The 20,505-nt window shown below is 37.0% G+C and overlaps 1 protein-coding gene across 2 annotated transcripts in view; it reads right to left on the bottom strand.

Moving 5' to 3' along the window:
- The window catches only part of GABRG2 (gamma-aminobutyric acid type A receptor subunit gamma2), a 111,335-nt gene that overhangs the window by 6,540 nt on the left and 84,290 nt on the right, over window positions 1-20,505 (bottom strand). For both annotated transcript variants that reach the window (XM_006165052.2, XM_006165051.2), the window contains exons 7-8: window positions 4,358-4,510; window positions 256-461 (exon numbers count right to left, since the gene is read on the bottom strand). In XM_006165052.2, coding sequence (XP_006165114.1) covers window positions 256-461; window positions 4,358-4,510 — 359 coding nt within the window. The remainder of the gene's footprint in view (window positions 1-255; window positions 462-4,357; window positions 4,511-20,505) is intronic.

Here is a 20,505-nt window from a genome sequence, read left to right on the forward strand (position 1 = left end):
TAAAAAAAAAAAAAAAAAAAAAAAAAAAAAAAACCTCTCAAAAAAAAAGAGTCTGATATGAAGAAACGGGCCTCAAGTAATTAATGCCCATAAATAGATCCTTAGGATCTGACCACATGCATATATTCTGTTTTTATCTTGGATCCCAGTGTTGTGCCTTAGCCTGCAGCTAGACTAACCAGAACAATCTAAACCAATACCAGCTAGTCTTTCTGCATTAAAATATCTGTGCTCCCAGTGGGAAATGATACATACAGGGTTTTTCTTCTTTTTGTCTTTGTCCTTGCTTGGTTTCCGGTTGCTGACAAAGTAATGCAGGGTGCCATATTCCACCAAAGCAGAAAAGACAAAAATGAAGCAAACAGATACAAAGAGATCCATTGCTGTGACATAGGAGACTTTGGGGAGTGACTTCCGGGCAATGGTGCTGAGCGTAGTCATTGTCAGGACAGTGGTGATCCCTGCAGAGAGGCACAATGAAACAGATTATGTGATCTTAAGAGTAAATTAGTAATCCAGTCACTACTGACACTGTACTTAGGACTTTTGATAAATAGCTTTAGTAATGAGAAAGAGCATAACTGGATTAATTCACTCTGTTCACATATCTCATTGCTTGGCTATGCTGCGTCAGTTACTGCTCTGAGTATATACTGAGAAACATAATATACTTGGCCCTAGCCCTTATGTACTTTATATTTTAGCGAGAGAGGCATACCATAAATCAATGAGCAAATTTTATGTCAAATTCTAGTACATGCCCTGGTAAAGAATAGGGATGGTGAGAAGCTAGATTAATAGAAAGCTCAGGGAGGGCTCCTTCAGGGAGTTGATGAAGCTTAAAATATAAGAGTAAAGCAACTTTTAAAAGACATTCTAAAAGTTTATTTCTTCTATGAATGAAGGAGACATGGGAAAAAAAAAGAGTGATTGCTCTCCTAATAGGGTGTTGATGTTGAAATCCATCCCCAGCTCAACTAGCCCTGGAACATGGGCATACATGTGCCTTGCATAGTCAGAGAGGTGTCTGAGTGTGAACCTAGAACCTTCCTATGTGGATCAGCCCACAGTCTAGCCCCATAGCCTATTAATAAATTAGGGGAACATTTTACGGTAGGTAGACCTTGTCTAACTTTTGAATTTTTAGAATACCGGTCATCTGGGCAAGGGCAGAGTGATCAAGGTGATGTTGAATTAGAAGTATATCATGCAGCCCAGGCACGATTTGCATTTTATTTAATGTGCAAGAAGAAATCTTTCAAAGGTATTAAATAAGGAAGGTGGAGAATGTATAAATGACATGATTTGATTGATGAATTCTTTAAAGACTATGACAGAATGAAAATAAGTATCTCAGCAGTAACACATTAACTAATATTTACTGAAAGCTTCCTTGAGCCAGGCACTACACTGTGCAATTTATGTATTTATACATTGCTTCTTTCCATCTTCATAACAGTATTTAAATTGTGATTTTATAGGTGAGAAACCTGAGGCTAAAGGATTAGCTCCACATGCAAGAGTTAGGAAAGCAAAAGAAGGATTTGAACACAGGAATTACATGTCTGATTCAGGACCCTTCTTTTTCTCACTGTAGGAGAGTATGAAAGCAAATTAGACCTCCTGAATGACAGGTGACAAAGTACAAACAGCCTCTATCCATCGACCAGGGAAAGATTGAGGGCTCTTTTTCTATAAAAAACTGTTATTTATTACAAGGCAACATGGATCCAGGATTCAAATGTGCTGGAGCTCATGCTGTAAGGACTTAAGTCATCACACCAGGCTAAACAATCTGGGCTTCAGTGTTCCCATCTGTTAAACTACCTCTGTGAAGGTTCATCCATCTTGTCATTATGATTCTAATTAAACATTGTCCATCATGATCAGAAGCATCTTTCTGTACTCCAAAAGCAGTAGCCCCAAGTCTTTACCATCTCCAGCTTGGTGACATAGTTTCCATGTGGGAGAGGGGAAAAAAAGCTCCTGCTTTTAATACTGTGTAATTATGACAACCACTGCTGAACAAGACACTCTCAGAAGACAATCAGATTCCCTGACTCAAATGGAGATTCTATGAAACTCAGAAGAAATCAGACACAGAGACTCGGGAAGAAAGTGAAAAGGAAGTTATAGAGAAAAGTAACAGTGGCCTAAAAGAAAAATGACATGGGCTACTGATGTAATGTGCTCAGAAAGTGACTGAGCGAATCCAAAACACTCTTAAAGATTTAAAAAAGATAAAATTGACATTTTTTTTCTGATGTCTCATCTTTGTCAGAGCCATTGTTGAAGAGGTTAACTATTTCCAAGAATTATGTGGCCCTCTTTGGTCATTTATCTTCGTTTCATATCCACGTTTCCAAAGTATACATTGTGTGTTATTAAATTCCAGAGAAGGGTAGAAACAGTGTTGGCTGAAATGACTTCTCAGAAAAAAGTAACCTTTAGTAGAGGAGAGGAGAAATCAAGGGAACCATAATTATAAATACTGAAGCAACTTCCTTTTTCTGTACTGTAAATGGTTGTATTGTAACCCACCTCACTTTATAAACTGCCTCCCTGTGTAGTCCATATACTGCAGGATGACAGACATCTGTCTCATGAATCAATAAATAATGCATATGTGAAAGATAAAAAAGGCTTAACCTACATTTGAGATTAGGATTCTCTATTCAGGAGTTGTGGGAGATGGTTTCTGTTATAAATCACAGTAGCTAATATTTACTGATTTTTTTTCCTTTTGGCCAAATATTGTGTCAAGTCCTTCATATTTTGTCCTGCAAAATCCTTACGGTGATCCTATGATACCGAAGTATCAGTTGTGTACTAGACACTGTACTGGAGATGAAAAAGGCATTTCCATTCTGATGTGAGAGACAGACATACAAGCGCATAGGCAATACCTTCCATTCAGAGTGAAGAGTAATGCTTCTAAAGTAATCGGCTCAATATATTTTGAGTCAGTTTCAGCATCTTCTATTAAATAAGGTATTTTAATTGTTGAATAGGACGTAACACAAAGTACTGCATATAACGGGGAAAATCAAAATAACTTCATTTTGAAACAGATGGGAAACTAAATTAGGTTTGGAAAAGGACCGATATGCAAATGCTGTCTCCTTTTTTCCCTAGTAATCACTTCTGCCCTCAGTTTAATAATCTAGTATGGATAATTTTGTCAGAAAATGACTACAGTACCTAACGTGCTAAAACTTTACTCTGTCTCATACACTTTGCATAGAATACCTCAGTTAACCCTAATACAATCCCACACAATATGTACAAAAATAATATATGTTTTCCAGGTGAGAAAACTGATTTAGAGAGTTTAAAGGGTATCCCAATGTTACGGATATATATGGCTTAAATTCCAGATTGGTTGGACTTCAGAACCCAACATGCTTGCCATTGCATGAAACTGCTTCTGCAGCCTTAGTTGGCCAGGGATATGGTTCTGTTCCACCTAGCTGATGAAAGCGCATTATGGTTGTATAATTGCTTTTTGCTAACTTTGTTCTTTATTGAGTCTTTAAAGAATTTTATGTAGTATGAACATTTCATTCATGCACCTAGACTTCAATATTCTTCTGAGTCTCTGACTTTTAGTCTAAGTGAGACTTTGTGTAAAGAAAAAGATGTGAAAATCCAATAAAAATATCACCATATAGTGTAGTACAAAAAAAGTGCAAATAATCTTAAAAGAGTTCTTTCCCCCAAAATTTCATGGGTAGATGTGTTTTTCCAAAAATAATTTTTCAATAGCTCCTCTGTAAAGAGCCAACTGCCTCAAATGTCATCATAATAATTATGCATGTTGGAATACCAACAGCCAGTGATGCACTAGTAAATGTGGGGGAATGATTCACCCTAGAAAAAAAAAAAAGAAATGGCCCTGATTTTTAATGTTTACCTATTTATTTCTATGTCATTAATATTTCCATCTTGGCTGATTTCAACTACCAATGTGACACTACTGAACACAGAGTTGGGAAAGAATAAACATAATTAGATTTTACAAGTGTGCGTGAGTAGCTTCAACATATTATTACACAAGCACCAAAACACAACAAAACAAAAATCTACAAAATTAAAAGGTCTTTTTTACAGTTAATTTAAATATATTAAGAAACTAACTTAAAACATCAGGTAATTAAGGAAAGTGAAAAGGGAAAGTGAAAAAGACAACCTTGAGTACTATTTTTTTAATTACTAGTTTTCTTTCAAATGTAACCAGTGTCATTTGTATACAATTTCAGGTTATATTTAGAGCAAATCAACTTTAGAGAGGGAAGTAAGAATTACTTGTGTTGGACGTTTGTCTTGGGACACGACATCACAAAGCAGTGTGTCTCACCTAAAGATGTTCTGGCTGGAACAGCATCCTTATTGATCCAGAAAGACACCCAGGAGAGGACAACAATGAGTGTGCAGGGTATGTAGGTCTGGATGGTAAAGTAGCCCATTCTTCTGCTCAGATCAAAGTAGACTGTCATGACCACATAATCTCCTGGAAGAGAAAAAAAGAGCAGGATACAACCCTTCATCAAAAACTGGAAAGTGTTGGGACCAGTTAGTGTAATGGCTATGTCGCTGGACTCCCATGTAGTCGACTGCAGTTTGAGTCCTGGACCTGGTGCCTTAAATTCATGCCGGGTGCATGTGCGTGCGTGCATGCCCAAGATCCCAAGAGGAGAATGGAGGAGAAGGGATTGCAGCGTGGCCCTCCTCCCGGGGGGATGATTTTTCATTTTTCTCTTTCTATCTCTCTGTCTCTCTCTGTCTTTCTCGCGAGTGCACGCGCCCTATAGCAAAAACCTCTCAAAAAAAAAACAGAGAAAACCTGGAAAGCGTTGAAAGTTTAATAGTCCCTCCCCACCTTATTCCCAGTTTAGTTCTTGTGGTTTTAGTTACAGTCGATGGTGGTACAAAAATATTAAAGGAAAACTTCCAGAAATAAACAAATCACAAGTTTTAAATTGTTTGCCTTCTGAGTAGCATGATGGCATAATGAAATCTCACGCCATCCTGTTCTGCTCTTCCCAGAACATGAATCATCCCTATATTCAGCATAGCCATACTATATATGCTATTGGTCCATGAGTCATTTAGAAACTGTCTTGATTATTAGACAGAAAAAAAAAACACAGTATATATAAGATTTGTTACTATCATTGGTTTCAGGCATTCACTGGAGGTCTTAGAACAGATTCCTATGAATAAGGGGGACTCCTGTAATATGTACTCAATTCACATGCAAACACGAGAGAGTTTTATACAACAGGTATGTTGAAACCACCTTCTACCCTCTTTGGTGAAAAGCCAAACAAAACCAACCTATGCAATAACATTCAGCCATAAAAATCAACAAGACCCTGGAATATGATAGAAAGTGGATGAACATGAAAGATTTACTGCTAAACGAAGCAAGCCAGACTATGAAAGAGACATCGTATGTCCACACTTGATATATACAAGATGTCTGCACTTTGTGGCAGAAATTGAAAGACTGGAAGATATAAAAGAATGAAGAACAAGTGCAGGTATTAGAGACAGTGGGGGAGGAGGGTGGGATGTGGGAGAGTGTGAGAGAACGGGAATCAAGGGGAAAAAGAAAGAAGCAAACATTTAAGGGACACAAAAATGGAAAATTACCTGTTGATAACATGTATGACAATATTATTTAACTGAATAGATAAATAAAATATTCATGCTTGGAAAATTTATTTTACAAGCTGTAATGATCTAAAGTGATTGTATGTACAAAAAATTAATTAATTAAAAATAAAAACTAAAATGAATCCTGACCCTTTAGAAGCAATGTAACTAACCATGGAAGAAAACTTTGAGTATATTGATCATGTTTTCTCCTTCCGATGATTTTTAGCCTTGTCTTCGCTTCCTACTTTATTCATACAATATATATTTTTGTTTGTTTGTTTGCTTGGTGAAGAGGGCAGGAAATCGTGTTTCTACCTTATGCTATCTAGTCTGCAATATATTTAAAGTTTTGCAAAAATTCCCTGTTTTTCTGAGGACTTTAATTTATACAAAACCCAGAGGGGAACATCTTAATATTTGACACTAATAATATTTTATTCAGAATTTATAACTAAGTTTCTATGATGAGACAATGTTTTCATATTTACATCTTACTGTAGGGTTTTCCTTCACAGTAATTACATTTTAGCTGTTCATTCATTTGCACGGTGATTTTTGTAACATTTGTCTCCTCTACTGAAGTTTATCTACACAAGTTCACAAATGGCGCCTATGTTAGTGTTCTGGTGCACAACCAGTACTTAGTACTCTAAGTACTGACTTAGACTTCAAAGAGGCACTCAATAACATTTGTTGAGTAAATTAATAAAGTAATTAAAATTTTACACATAAAGAAAAAACTGATGGTACATTTGGGTTAAAAAGGAATTGATGGAAAGGATTCAGGCAATATACTAATGAATAGTGCCAAAGGTATCAAAGATTAACTACATAGCTATGTATGAGAATGATTTATTGTGGCACAGTTTGAAGTCTGGTTTTTTAAAATCATGATGCATGAGTTCCTTTTAAAATTTCATGTTCTTCTTGCATCATGACCACATAATCTCCTGGAAGAGAAAAAAAGAGCAGGATACAACCCTTCATCAAAAACTGGAAAGTGTTGGGACCAGTTAGTGTAATGGCTATGTCACTGGACTCCCATGTAGTCGACTGCAGTTTGAGTCCTGGACCTGGTGCCTTAAATTCATGCTGGGTGCATGTGCGTGCGTGCATGCCCAAGATCCCAAGAGGAGAATGGAGGAGAAGGGATTGCAGCGCGGCCTTCTCCCGGCTATCTCTCTGTCTCTCTCTGTCTTTCTCGCGAGTGCACGCGCCCTATAGCAAAAACCTCTCAAAAAAAAAACAGAAAAAACCTGGAAAGCGTTGAAAGTTTAATAGTCCCTCCCCACCTTATTCCCAGTTTAGTTCTTGTGGTTTTAGTTACAGTCGATGGTGGTACAAAAATATTAAAGGAAAACTTCCAGAAATAAACAAATCACAAGTTTTAAATTGTTTGCCTTCTGAGTAGCATGATGGCATAATGAAATCTCACGCCATCCTGTTCTGCTCTTCCCAGAACATGAATCATCCCTATATTCAGCATAGCCATACTATATATGCTATTGGTCCATGAGTCATTTAGAAACTGTCTTGATTATTAGACAGAAAAAAAAAAACACAGTATATATAAGATTTGTTACTATCATTGGTTTCAGGCATTCACTGGAGGTCTTAGAACAGATTCCTATGAATAAGGGGGACTCCTGTAATATGTACTCAATTCACATGCAAACACGAGAGAGTTTTATACAACAGGTATGTTGAAACCACCTTCTACCCTCTTTGGTGAAAAGCCAAACAAAACCAACCTATGCAATAACATTCAGCCATAAAAATCAACAAGACCCTGGAATATGATAGAAAGTGGATGAACATGAAAGATTTACTGCTAAACGAAGCAAGCCAGACTATGAAAGAGACATCGTATGTCCACACTTGATATATACAAGATGTCTGCACTTTGTGGCAGAAATTGAAAGACTGGAAGATATAAAAGAATGAAGAACAAGTGCAGGTATTAGAGACAGTGGGGGAGGAGGGTGGGATGTGGGAGAGTGTGAGAGAACGGGAATCAAGGGGAAAAAGAAAGAAGCAAACATTTAAGGGACACAAAAATGGAAAATTACCTGTTGATAACATGTATGACAATATTATTTAACTGAATAGATAAATAAAATATTCATGCTTGGAAAATTTATTTTACAAGCTGTAATGATCTAAAGTGATTGTATGTACAAAAAATTAATTAATTAAAAATAAAAACTAAAATGAATCCTGACCCTTTAGAAGCAATGTAACTAACCATGGAAGAAAACTTTGAGTATATTGATCATGTTTTCTCCTTCCGATGATTTTTAGCCTTGTCTTCGCTTCCTACTTTATTCATACAATATATATTTTTGTTTGTTTGTTTGCTTGGTGAAGAGGGCAGGAAATCGTGTTTCTACCTTATGCTATCTAGTCTGCAATATATTTAAAGTTTTGCAAAAATTCCCTGTTTTTCTGAGGACTTTAATTTATACAAAACCCAGAGGGGAACATCTTAATATTTGACACTAATAATATTTTATTCAGAATTTATAACTAAGTTTCTATGATGAGACAATGTTTTCATATTTACATCTTACTGTAGGGTTTTCCTTCACAGTAATTACATTTTAGCTGTTCATTCATTTGCACGGTGATTTTTGTAACATTTGTCTCCTCTACTGAAGTTTATCTACACAAGTTCACAAATGGCGCCTATGTTAGTGTTCTGGTGCACAACCAGTACTTAGTACTCTAAGTACTGACTTAGACTTCAAAGAGGCACTCAATAACATTTGTTGAGTAAATTAATAAAGTAATTAAAATTTTACACATAAAGAAAAAACTGATGGTACATTTGGGTTAAAAAGGAGTTGATGGAAAGGATTCAGGCAATATACTAATGAATAGTGCCAAAGGTATCAAAGATTAACTACATAGCTATGTATGAGAATGATTTATTGTGGCACAGTTTGAAGTCTGGTTTTTTAAAATCATGATGCATGAGTTCCTTTTAAAATTTCATGTTCTTCTTGCATCATTGCAAGTGAAATTTAAATCATGTTATTTTTTAAAATTAGGAAATATACAATGGAGATATACCCCACTTATTAAATATTTATGTACTCTTTACACACTTAGAAAACCTCAGTTTTAATGACTCTATCTTCACGTACAATGTAAGGTGAATATGTCAGCCCCTTTTCAGATGTTGCTTCTTTTTGGCCTTCCTAATTATATTTTGTCCTAAATACTGAGATAATTAAATTCTAATCATATGTTTTCACTTAATTATTTGGATTTATGCCTATGTTTCTCTACTTACTTGGCTGAATTAATCTGCTTTGAAAATAAGATATCCTGAAAGCCTCATGCAGGGATGATTGACATAACAGGGTAAGTTATTACTACTTAATCCAGTTTTTTCACACTCTGAAGCTTCAACCCGTACTCATCCGTACTGCTGAGATAGAAAACCCTTAATTGGCTACTCTTCAAGAGAGTAAAGACTCTCTCATAACCTTGTAAGGTTTCATAAGTAGAATTTTGAATGCCTCTTAACACTGCCTTTTGGAAGATTGATGTACTATTTTTTGTCTAAGTCAGGTCTGGTTCAGGAAGTCATCATGACCTGGCAGTAACTAAGAAATTATCCTTCCAATGGGATATCAGTTTCTTCTTAGGGATCAATGAATAGCAATTATTTAGCAATTATGTCTGAAGAATAGAGGTGAACATTTTGTTTTGTTAATGACAACTAGATTTGTGTTAATAATCCAGTATCACACTTTTCTCTGTTAATTTATCTGAACATAAACTATTTTGAGTCATAGCATTTCATGTATTAGGCTCTGTTTTAGTCCTAATTTAAAATACATAGACACAGGTTATGATCTAGGAGTAAAACCATTTAATTGGCAATGACCTTTAGTAATATCCATGTTTTGCTTTTTAATTTATTTGACCAGAATACCAGAGAGAAATGCAAGCTCTCTTATTATATTTGGAAAAAGGAAAGGAAGAAAAGAGGTTTTCTTTTTAAGTAACAGTATTTAGGAATATTTTTTTCTCCTATTTTCAACATCCTTGAGTTTTCTTCACATTTTAAGTGTGCTTAAAATCAAGTTTACAATGTATATAATATTTTAAGGAAAGCTAGAAATTGAATAATTTCTTTCCTCCTTATCATAGAAGCGAATGAGAATTGGGACTTGGGCATTAATGATCTCTTTTAAAGGTGAACTTAATTTTGCCCAAAGTTAACAAGATAATGATCACAATTTAATTCTCTACTTTCCTTTAGGTCAGAGTCTAAACTTCTATGGCCCACTTATCTATCAATTTCTATTATAAGGTAATAGCTTCCGAACATCTTTCATCTTTGCCAGCCAATCTAAAGCTTTTCTACCAGTGGATTATGGATTCAAACTTGGAAACAAGCTGTATAAAAGCAAAGAGGCTTCACAGTGACAGCCTGATACTTGTCTTATCTCCGAGGCCACATCGCTTTTTATATTCTTAAAAACTCCTGGGCCACGGAGCCTATAAAATCAAATCCCCTTAAAGTGCCGCATCAGTGATTCCTGAAGCCCAAAAGGTTTAAATGCCAACCAAGTCAGAGACAGTTATTTCAGCTACTTCAAATTTATTCTCCCTATTGATTTATCCTAACATATTGTGGTTAAAGTTGTAGCATTTTACACATTATTTTCATCCCTGTTTGGTCCTAATCTAAAAGGTATGGTCACAGGCTGTGATCGAGAAGAGGAGACATAGTTCGAAATAACACCCATTAATGCCTATCTTTTTTATTTCATTTTTTTGTAAGTTTCTTATGTCTACCTTCAGGAAGGGACCATCAAGATCAATGAAAAATGAAATTCCAATTTTGTGGTATGAGCATTAAAAATTAATGAAAGCATTAAGATTCAGTATTTAGGGGGGGTGTTTAGGTGCTCATTTCATACATGAAACTACCCCTCTTAAAACATAAAGATTCCAGGGTCTGGCAGGTAGTGTGGTGGTTAAGGGCACTAGACTCCCACATGGATGACTGTGGTTAAAATCCTGGATCTGGCAGCTTGCTTTCACATTTTCTCTCTCTCTTGTGCTCTCTTGCTCTCTCCCTCTCTGGTCAAATTGGAAAATGGACTAAACAAAATTAGATAAAATAATTCTTAAAAAAAATAAATAAAGATTCCATGACAGAGAAATCTTTCCTTCCACCAAACCCTTAAAATAATTATTTTCTAGTTACTGGTAATGAGGGCCTACTTTGTACAGACTAAATGGTTTGCATATCTTATCTCAAAACAGCATGAACACTTAGTTAGGGTGGGAGAAAAGAGAGAGAGAGAGAAAGAGAGGGGGAAAAAACCCTACAGCTCAATAATCTTCACTTTGTTCCTCCCTTGTGATTCTCACTCCACCCAAAAGACCTAGTCTACTAGGCTAACCTTAAAGGTACAAATAATGTTATATTATTTTTCATTCCTTTCCCTAGTTCCTTCATTTAAGTCAACAACTATATTTTTTTAAACACTGCCATAGCACAGAGCACAATATTTGGTAATGTGGAGATTAAGATCTATGGGGCCCCAGAAGTGGTTGTAAATGAATGGGTTAAATGAGAATAAGATTTTTTTCTCTCTTCAACCCAGATAGAGAGATGTGCAGTAGATCTGTCTTTATTATCTCTCATGAAACAGTGGAATCTGAGACATAATTGTATAAGGTTGATTTTGACCACAGGCAGACAAGAGATTAGATTGGCTAAATAATCATTTTGGAAAACTATTTTCTGAAATTAGATCTGTACCTTACCCACCATAATAAATAAATTTAAGGTGAGTCAACATTCCAAATTTATAAATAAATATAAAAATTACACAAGGAACAATGTCATCTTCATATAGTAAAGACTTTCTCAAGGCATAATGGGAAAAAAATACAGGTTTACTCTGTAAAACTTAGAACTTCTGCATTATGAAAACTTCTATAACTGATTTTAAAGGCAAAATACCATTGTTGACTAGGATATTTTTGTAATAAATAAGAAAGTGAAGGCTGATGTCACTGATACATAACAAATTCCCATTAGTCATTAAGAAAAAAAAAATCCTAAAATTTCCCTAAGCTAAAAACATAAATGAGGAATTCATGGGTATTAAATATAGAAAAAGATTTTCAACCTCAGTAGTGATCAGGAAATGCAAGGTAAAATAGCAGTATTTCATTTTTAGCCTGCCAGATTGGGAAAACAGCAAGCTGATTGGTCATGTCCAACACTGATGAGATGTAGACACAGAGTAGAATTACACAGTCTTGGAGAGTACACGGTGATGTACACTTTTTAGAAGCTAATATGGAGTTCTATCCAAAATCATATTCTACTCCTAGATTCCTGGGCAGGCACTGCAGAAAAAATGGCTTTCAAATATTGCTTTTTGATTGGCACCAAAATTTTCTCTTGGTCTGCTGTTGTACTCAGACATGTGTGAGATTAACTAGTCCTTGGACAAAATCCTAGTCCCTGAGTTTAAGGGATCTAGAACACTACTGGAGAGTAGAACTTACAAATTAGTCAGTTGCTAACTTTTATACTAATTTCTGCATCCATCACATACTCATCATTCCCAGTGATGGTTTAGACTCTCATTAATTATTCTGCAATGCAGTCAATGTTCTCCCAGCACATAGTTTCATGGGGTCAGAAGGGGAAAACATACAACTATGCTCTAGCCTTTGTTGTCCAGATGTCCTCAGGCTAAGAAAGCCATATCAACACAACAGCACTATGCAATCGGGGACTATAATGAAGCAGATACCTGCAAATTCATCTTACACAGAATGATTAAAGTTTCTGACTGGCATATTTCTGAAAGTTCTGATTAAATAATGTTAATCTTTGGGACCAGCCAATAGCATAATGGTTACATCATTGGACTCCCACATGGCTGACTATGGTTTCAGTTCCAAACCCGATGGCTTGAAACACATTGGGCACGTGTACATGAGTGCCCAATATCCTGAGAGGAAAATGGAGGAGAAGGGATTGTGGACATCCTCCCTGGGGTGGTGATCTCTCACTTTCTGTCTCTGTCTCTCCAGCAAGTACACATGTCCTATAGCAAAAATCTCTAAATAATAGTAATAATAATAATAATAATAATAATAATAATATTCACAAACTTTAAATAGGTTTGTCCTCCTCTTCAAAGAAAGTTCATTCTCCTTAGCCTTCCATTGATGCTGTCTATACTGTGAATTTAAACTAGGTCTGTCTCTCATTATTCCCTTCATGTTCTATAAACCCTAGTTAGGCAAAGTAAATTATAGTAAATATTTATTTCATGCTTTTTAGATATTTTTTTCTGTCATTCTTTCTGGCATAATCTCTCTTCCAGATTCATATTTCACCTCCCTTCTTTTCTTAACTCTGTCCTTCCAGCAGCCCATATGACCACCACCACTATTACCACCAACAACAACACACACCTACTCCATAGTACATCTGGGCCTTTTGTGCCTAAAATGGTCATCATGTTAAATTAAAATTAAAATAAAATAAAACAAATGCTTAGTCCACCTATGACACAAGCTACATATCAAGTGCCCAATACTACATGAGGATACTGATTAGTATATTGGACAGTGTGGATCATAGAACAGGTTCTTCATCAAGGGAAGTTCAATTGGAACTTCAAGTGCTATGAATTTCAAAGTTCAAAGTGCTGTACTAAACTCTGGGTTTTTTGTTTTTGTTTTTTTGTTTTGTTTTGTTTTGTTTTTAAATACATATTTGTACAGGTAATCCCCTTTAAGTTCCTGAGTATAAAATTTACACTGCTTAACATGTAATTCTGTCTATTTTGCGTGATCTATGCTGAACCATGCCAGCTTTAACTTACATCATATCATCTCCCCACTTTATGTCCAATCAACCTTTACTTTCTGCTCTCTTGCAGGGGCACATCTCATTTTTTTTTTTTTTTTTTGGTCTTTGTCATTTGTTGCTCCCAATATTTGGAATGTTCTCTGCATGTTGATCATGTCATTTGCATATGCATATCTCTAACCACTTCCAAAATGACCCGTTGATAACACAGCTCACTAATATTCTTTAACTTGGCCTTTAAGATCTCGTAGTCTTTTCTCTGAATACAGCTCCATCTTCATCTTAAAAGAGGGTTCCTTTACTGAATGGAGTCCTCACACTTCCCTATCCCCATGACCTCTGTTACCTCTTTCCTTAGGGTCTTTTCCCATGCTGATTCCTCTAGCTCAGATTCCATTATCTCTGTCTTTACTTAATTCACTCTGTAATCCAGATGACAATTAATTTATTCTAATGTCAAAGAAGCCCTTATTCAATTAAACGTCTTCAATAAGCTCTCACAGTAAGATCTGAGTGAGACCATAATTGAAAGTGTAGGATTGTTGTAAATATGGAATCACACTGACAATTATAATGAGTATGTGATCTCCTTGAAGAAAGTCACTCTACCTATTTTGCTCACTGTTTTAGTCTCAGCTTCTAGTACAGTGTCTGGTACATGGAAAAAATCCAACAATTATTTGTTAAGTGAATAAATTATTTAGCTGAGAATGTCATGAGGAAAATTCAGTATGAAGTGTACACCCAAAGTCTTTAAGACCAAGACAGAGGTCAACGTGGATTTTTAAAATATTAAACACTTTTTAATTTGCTGAAGAACATGTATACTTGCAGGGGCTGGTAGGAGGTAAGGAAAGAAAGAGAGAGTTAGAGAGTGAGAGAAATTGAGAAAGCACCCTGCAGAGGGCTAGTCACTCAACAATGCCTTCTCCTCCATTCTGCTCTCAGGATTTTGAGCATGCACGCACTGGCATATTTTTGAGGTTGCCAGATCCAAGAGTCCAACCACATAGTCAGTCATGTGGGAATCCAACTGCCTTAACCACCACACCACAGGCTGGCCTAAACATCTTTTTTTCTGTGTCAGAGGGCTCCTCTCTCTAAGAAAGAGAAAAATGCCCTCCAGCAAAGCATGATTGTGTAGCAATCCCTTTATTTGCATTCTTCCCTCCCATCAAGATTTTGAGCAAATACACACACAGAGTCTCTGTGTTTTTTCAAGTCCCCAGTGCCAGGATCATCTCCACACTGGGCCATGTGGGATCTACCTTTCTATGTACAGTGCTTAACCACTGCACTATGGATCCAGCCCTAAAATATTAAATGTTTATTCTACAGAGTATTGCATCTGGAAATGTTTTTGCTGAATTCCATGCCGAACTTAATTCTCTGAGATGTAAATACAAGGTCACGGCGAAGTGTTAGCGATCATAACTGTTGCCAAGAAGAAAAAAAAGGAAGAGAAGTCAGCTTCCTCTAAGAGGCTACACTATGCATGGTAAGGAATTGATCGGTGATGGAAGCTCCTGGGCCAGGTGCAAATAGCGGGTAAAGAGACAGAGGGGCTTAGCTGCTGAAATGGGACCATCACAGTCTTTTACATTATAACAGGTGTGTTTTGGTATTTCGTATGTTGCTTAAGTTCATAGGTTGAAGCAAAAGAACAAAATAGCCATTGAGGACAATATCATAAAAACTTAAAAGTGTCATCAACATAACTGTCCCCGGGTTAAATCTGAGAGAAGGTCAGGTGATTTTCTACCAAGAAAAGGTGTGGAGAACTGTAGCGAAGAATGGCTGCTGCTTTAGGTCACATTCCCTAGAAGCAGAGCTTGAGTCCAGGACCCTTGAAAAGGTGTCTTACAGGGATCTGAATCTCAGCAAAAGGGGGTGAAAGAGGTAAGAAAGAGCAGAGCAGGCCTGGCTGTGGTGGCCCAGGAAGTAGGGGCGCTGCTGTGGAATGCTAAAGGCCGTATGGAAAAGCTCTGGGTCTGTGTCCTGAGTCTTCCTAAACATGAGAGTGTCTCATTTTCTCTTTCTCATCAAGGAAATACATATATTTTTTCAAAGGTAGAGGAAAAACCATGTATTTGCTTTGGCTTGAGGAGGAGAGCCTCTAGGAGGCTCTGGTATAAACTGCACCAGAGTTTGTCAGACGATGAGGCAGAAAAAGGGGCGAGGCAATCTTTTGTTCCCTATAGCTGGAAGTGAGCACTTCTTAACCTGCTAGCTGAAATGGTGTATTTGACCAAAAGAAATTCTCCAGAGAAAGGGGCAGTAGAGAACTGCCAGCAAGTTCTCCTTCAGCAAGTGGAAGATGAGCGTATGAGCTCAAGGAAGCTGACAGCCAGGAGAGGCATCAATAGGGACCCCTGCAAGGATGCTCGGATCACTTGAGCTGGGTTCAAAACTCCTAGCCCTGTCACTAACTGGATGTGTGTCTTCCAGCAACTTTCTTTACTCTCTGAGTTTCAACTTCATTTATAAAGCAGGATTAATAAGGTTATCGTGAGCATGGAAAATTTAATTCTTAGCTGATACTTGGTACAATTTCTGGCACACAGTAAAACATCCTTAATGCAGTCATTTCAAAATAATTTCTGAAATGCGATTAAACACCATTCTGGGGACCAGCAGATGGCACAATGGTTTCGGCGCTGGACTCCCATATAGTTGACTGCGGTTCCAGTCTTGGACTCAGTGGCTTAAAACTCATGCCAGGCCCATGTGCATGCATGCCCAAGATTCTGAGAGAATGGAGGAGAAGGGATTGAGGTGTGGCCATTCCCCGAGGCGGGGGAGGGTGATATCTCCCTTTCTGTCTCTCTGTCTCGTTCTGTCTCTAGCAAGCACCAGCACCCTATAGCAAGAATCTCTCTCTCTGAAAAAAACAAACAAACAAACAAAAAACAACTCCATTTAGACTCATCATAGCTGCTCATTCAAAAGAGTGGCTGATTTAGGAAGAGGCTTAGAATTCATCTATCCCAATCAATTCTATAACCTTGAAAGTTAGGCAATTGAGGCCCATCAAAGAAGAAGTTTACTTTATTAAAAGAGACAGAGCTGTCTAGAACGGGCTCCAGAACCTGCCTTCTTTTGTAGGCACTTTCCCTTCTGCAGGAAACACTGCAGTAGTTAGGACCTCGCTTGGGCCAGTAGTTAGAACCATGGAGACAAAGCAGAAAAGAATGAATTTTTTTTTTTTTTTTTTTAAGGAATGAATTTTTTTAAAAAAAGAATAAAGAAAGACAGGTGAGCCGAGCAACATGTGGTTAATATAAAAAGCTGGCTGGTTTGGATAACTGGGTACCCATCTCAAATAGAACCATGGACTTCATTTGCTCATGAACCTTACATAATGCACATACTCCCTTTTAGGACCCTGGGAATTCTTATCTAGAATACTAGCCCTTCTGACTTAAAAACCATAGTAGAGTTTTCCCCTTGAAGAATAACTTTAGATGAAAGTAAGCTCAATATTCCTGAAGCCTCCAGAGTGGAGGAGGCTCTTTTCTCTAAGTTCACCCAGGCAGGTATTAGCTAATATCTCAGTTTTCTGCTCTCCTTTAGTAGACAATTCTCTTCATTGGTGCAATAGCTTTTCTGGCTCATCCTTCCCAAAAGCCATCACAGACATGTCGCCTGGTGCAGACTTTCATTATGCAAGTCACTACTCTGAGTCCATCTTCAGATTTCAAATACACAGCACATGAATTCACATCAGGATCAATATAAATAAAGCAACTCTGAATCAGAAATTGGAAACTATAGATAAAAATGAGTATATTTTCCAGTTTGATCCATTGAAAGGTGATACAATTTCTCAGAGTAATTAAATCTAACTCCTGCAAGCAACAGAACAGATAGTAAAACATATTTCACATAAGTATAGAGTAGATCAGAGTAGCAGATCCAGTCCCAAAATTCAAGCAGGAGTGACAATGATAACTGGATATGGGGGTTGATTAAGTCGTTCCAACTCTCTGAGTAAAATAAGCAATTTATTTCTTCCAGATCTTTATTCTATATACATTTAATCTTTATAAACATTTTTTATTCTTTTTTTTTTCTTTTTTGGAGAGGTTTTTGCTAGAGGGCGTGTGTACTCGCCAGAAAGACAGAGAGAGACAGAGAGACAGAAAGCAAGAGATCACCACCCCAAGGGGGATGGCCATGCCGCAATCCCTTCTCCTCCATTCTCCTCTCAGGATCTTGGGCATGCACATACATGCGCCTGGCATGAGTTTAAGCCACCGGATCTGGGATATGAACTGTGGTGAACTACATGGGAGTCTAGCAACATAGCCATTATGCTAACTGCTGGTCCCAATACTTTTTATTCTTTATAAATTATGATTTTAATATTCTTTTCCACCTCATTTATTTATTGTTTAATATTTCTGCAAAATTGAGAGCCACCAGAAGTCACAATATTAGACAAGAAGAAAAAAAAAGAACATAAAGACAATGGAAGAGAAAGAAGAAGAGATTATCTGGGAATACTTTTAAAGTAACATTTCTAAAAACACATTTCATTAAGCTGCAGCTTCATAGTATATTAGAAAGAATGGCTTTTTCCCTCGGAAACATTTTATTTTTATGGCAGAGCATGCTACACAGTTGGAGGTTCACCATGCACATTTCCCAAACTTATATTTTCATAGACCTAGATTTTTAGAGAACACTTACTATAGCCTATAATGAAAATATTGAGCAGGGCTTGTTATAGGCCACGTTCCTCTTTGACAGTCAGCATTCCCCCCTTGGCCCTTATTTCTTCCTGAGCTGAGTGCTCGCTTTTAGAGTAGAAAAGGAAAGAGTCTACCCTTCTCTAGTCCCACGTCATTTTGTGTTATCTCATTGGTGAAACTGAGCCACTTGGCCAGTTAGGTGTTTCATTTCTGGAAAGATCTGGTAATCCCTTGCTTCAGTCCTCCATCTGGTATTTATCTCTCTTGGGTCAAGGCATTGACCAATGTCTTGAGGTTATCTAGTGATGTCACTTCATCTGTACTTTGGATACTTATTAGATTTCAGCCAGCTGTTCCAAGAAAGTATGTGGGTCACACACACCCACTTCGTCCTTGAGCTGATTAATACGAAAGATTAGACTTGGAAGAAAAATAGTTGGAATCCCAACCATAATTAAAACCTAATCCTGCAAACCAATATTACCAGAAATAAAAATGGTACTTGAACTCTCTCTGTCCAATTTATGACTATATCTCACAAACGTTCCCAAATCAGGGTACAAAGATAGAAACGTTGTTAATGATTATATCCCCAAACCCAGAAACTTCTTCAGGAGAAATAAACATGTTAGCAGGAACACTTTATCATTTTGTTTTAATCTTCTCAATGAGACTGGTGTAATATGAAGCAAACCTGATTAATCTAATCCAGGCACTGGCATTTTCTTAAAGAAAGGCTCTGTAGAGGTTGAGAAACCTAATGTTTTCAGAATGCCAAGTTTTCTAAAATGGCTTTGAAAGCAGCTAGAAAAAGAATGTTCAAATTCAGGCAATTGCGGGCAATGGTTGCAAAAGGTCAGATCACACAGTGTTCACCGAGATGTCAGATCACTCCTGGGGATATTCTGCAAAGTTATAGGCTTAAAAATGTGACCTTACTTTCTCTTTATTTCGAAGCACTCAGTATCCTACCCTATCCCATGGAATTCCTTTACCTAGGAAGTTTTGCATTTTGTGACATTCAAGAATACTCTTAAGATAACTGTTAGAAGTTATGAAACACAGAAATGGGTTATTATCTGTTGATGATAATGTGTTTTGAATCCTCAACTAGACTGGTGTGAAATGTATTCATGTTGGGTAAACTCGACTTACAAGCAAAGTGATGTGCAGTGATTAAATGTATAAAGTAAAATAGAAATAAATAATTTTTTAGAAAAGAAAAAGTTGTTGCCTGTATATGTCTTAAAACTCTGTAAATTGGGATCAGCAGTTGGCGTAATGGCCATGTTGCTGGACTCCCATGTAGTTGACCACAGTTCAAGGTCCAGACCCGGTGACTTAAACTCACACCAGGTGCGTGTGCATGCATCCCCAAGATTCTGAGAGGACAATGGAGAAGGGATTGTGGCATAGCCATCTCCCCTGGCGGGTGATTTCTTGCTTTCTGTCTCTCTTTCTGGTGAGTGTACACACCCTATAGCAAAAACCTAAAAAATAAAATAAAATAAAAAAATAAAAACAACAACAGCAACAACAAAACTCTGTAAATTATACGATGCTCTATAGAGGCAGTCTGAAAAGCTCAATTTCTATGAATAGGGAACTTGCATTTTGGTTGGAAAACTAATGGACTCTAAGTTTGCAGGCCTGGGTTCTAATTCTTGTCTGGCAATGATCTTTTTGTGTGATCTTGGGTAAGAGCTTCTCTTTGATTCTCTTCTTCTCTACAAAATATAACAAATTCAATTAGCTAATGGATCTAGTGAAAACTCTATGTAAAATGTTTTCTATGAGTTTAAGATTTAAAATGATTAATGTCACCTATAGCTGCGTATTTGAAACATACTTCCAAATTTTGCCAATGAGTGGTCTAAAATTTATTTTAAATGAATGAAGGAATAAGACATTTGGTTAAAAAAAAAAAAGAAAAGAACAAAACAGCTTTCTTTTTTTTCTTAATCGATTTTTGCTAGAGGGCATGTTTGCTTGTCAGAGAGACAGAGAGAGACAGAAAGCAAGAAATTATCCACCAGGGGGATGGCCACACTGCAATCCCTTCTCCTCCATTCTCCTCTCGGGATTTTGGGCACACATGCATATGTATGATGCCACTGGGTCCTGGATTCAAACCGTGATCGACTACATGGGAGTCCAGCCACGTAACCATTACACTATCTGCTATTTCCTAAAAACCAATCATTTCCTAATTTGACATTTGCTTGCTCTATAACTTTGGGCAGATTCCTTCACCTTCCTGACCTCAATTTGCCTACATGGAAA

The sequence above is a fragment of the Tupaia chinensis genome, unplaced genomic scaffold (assembly GCF_000334495.1).
Source record: "Tupaia chinensis unplaced genomic scaffold, TupChi_1.0 Scaffold143796_1, whole genome shotgun sequence".
NCBI classification, from domain to species: domain Eukaryota; kingdom Metazoa; phylum Chordata; class Mammalia; order Scandentia; family Tupaiidae; genus Tupaia; species Tupaia belangeri.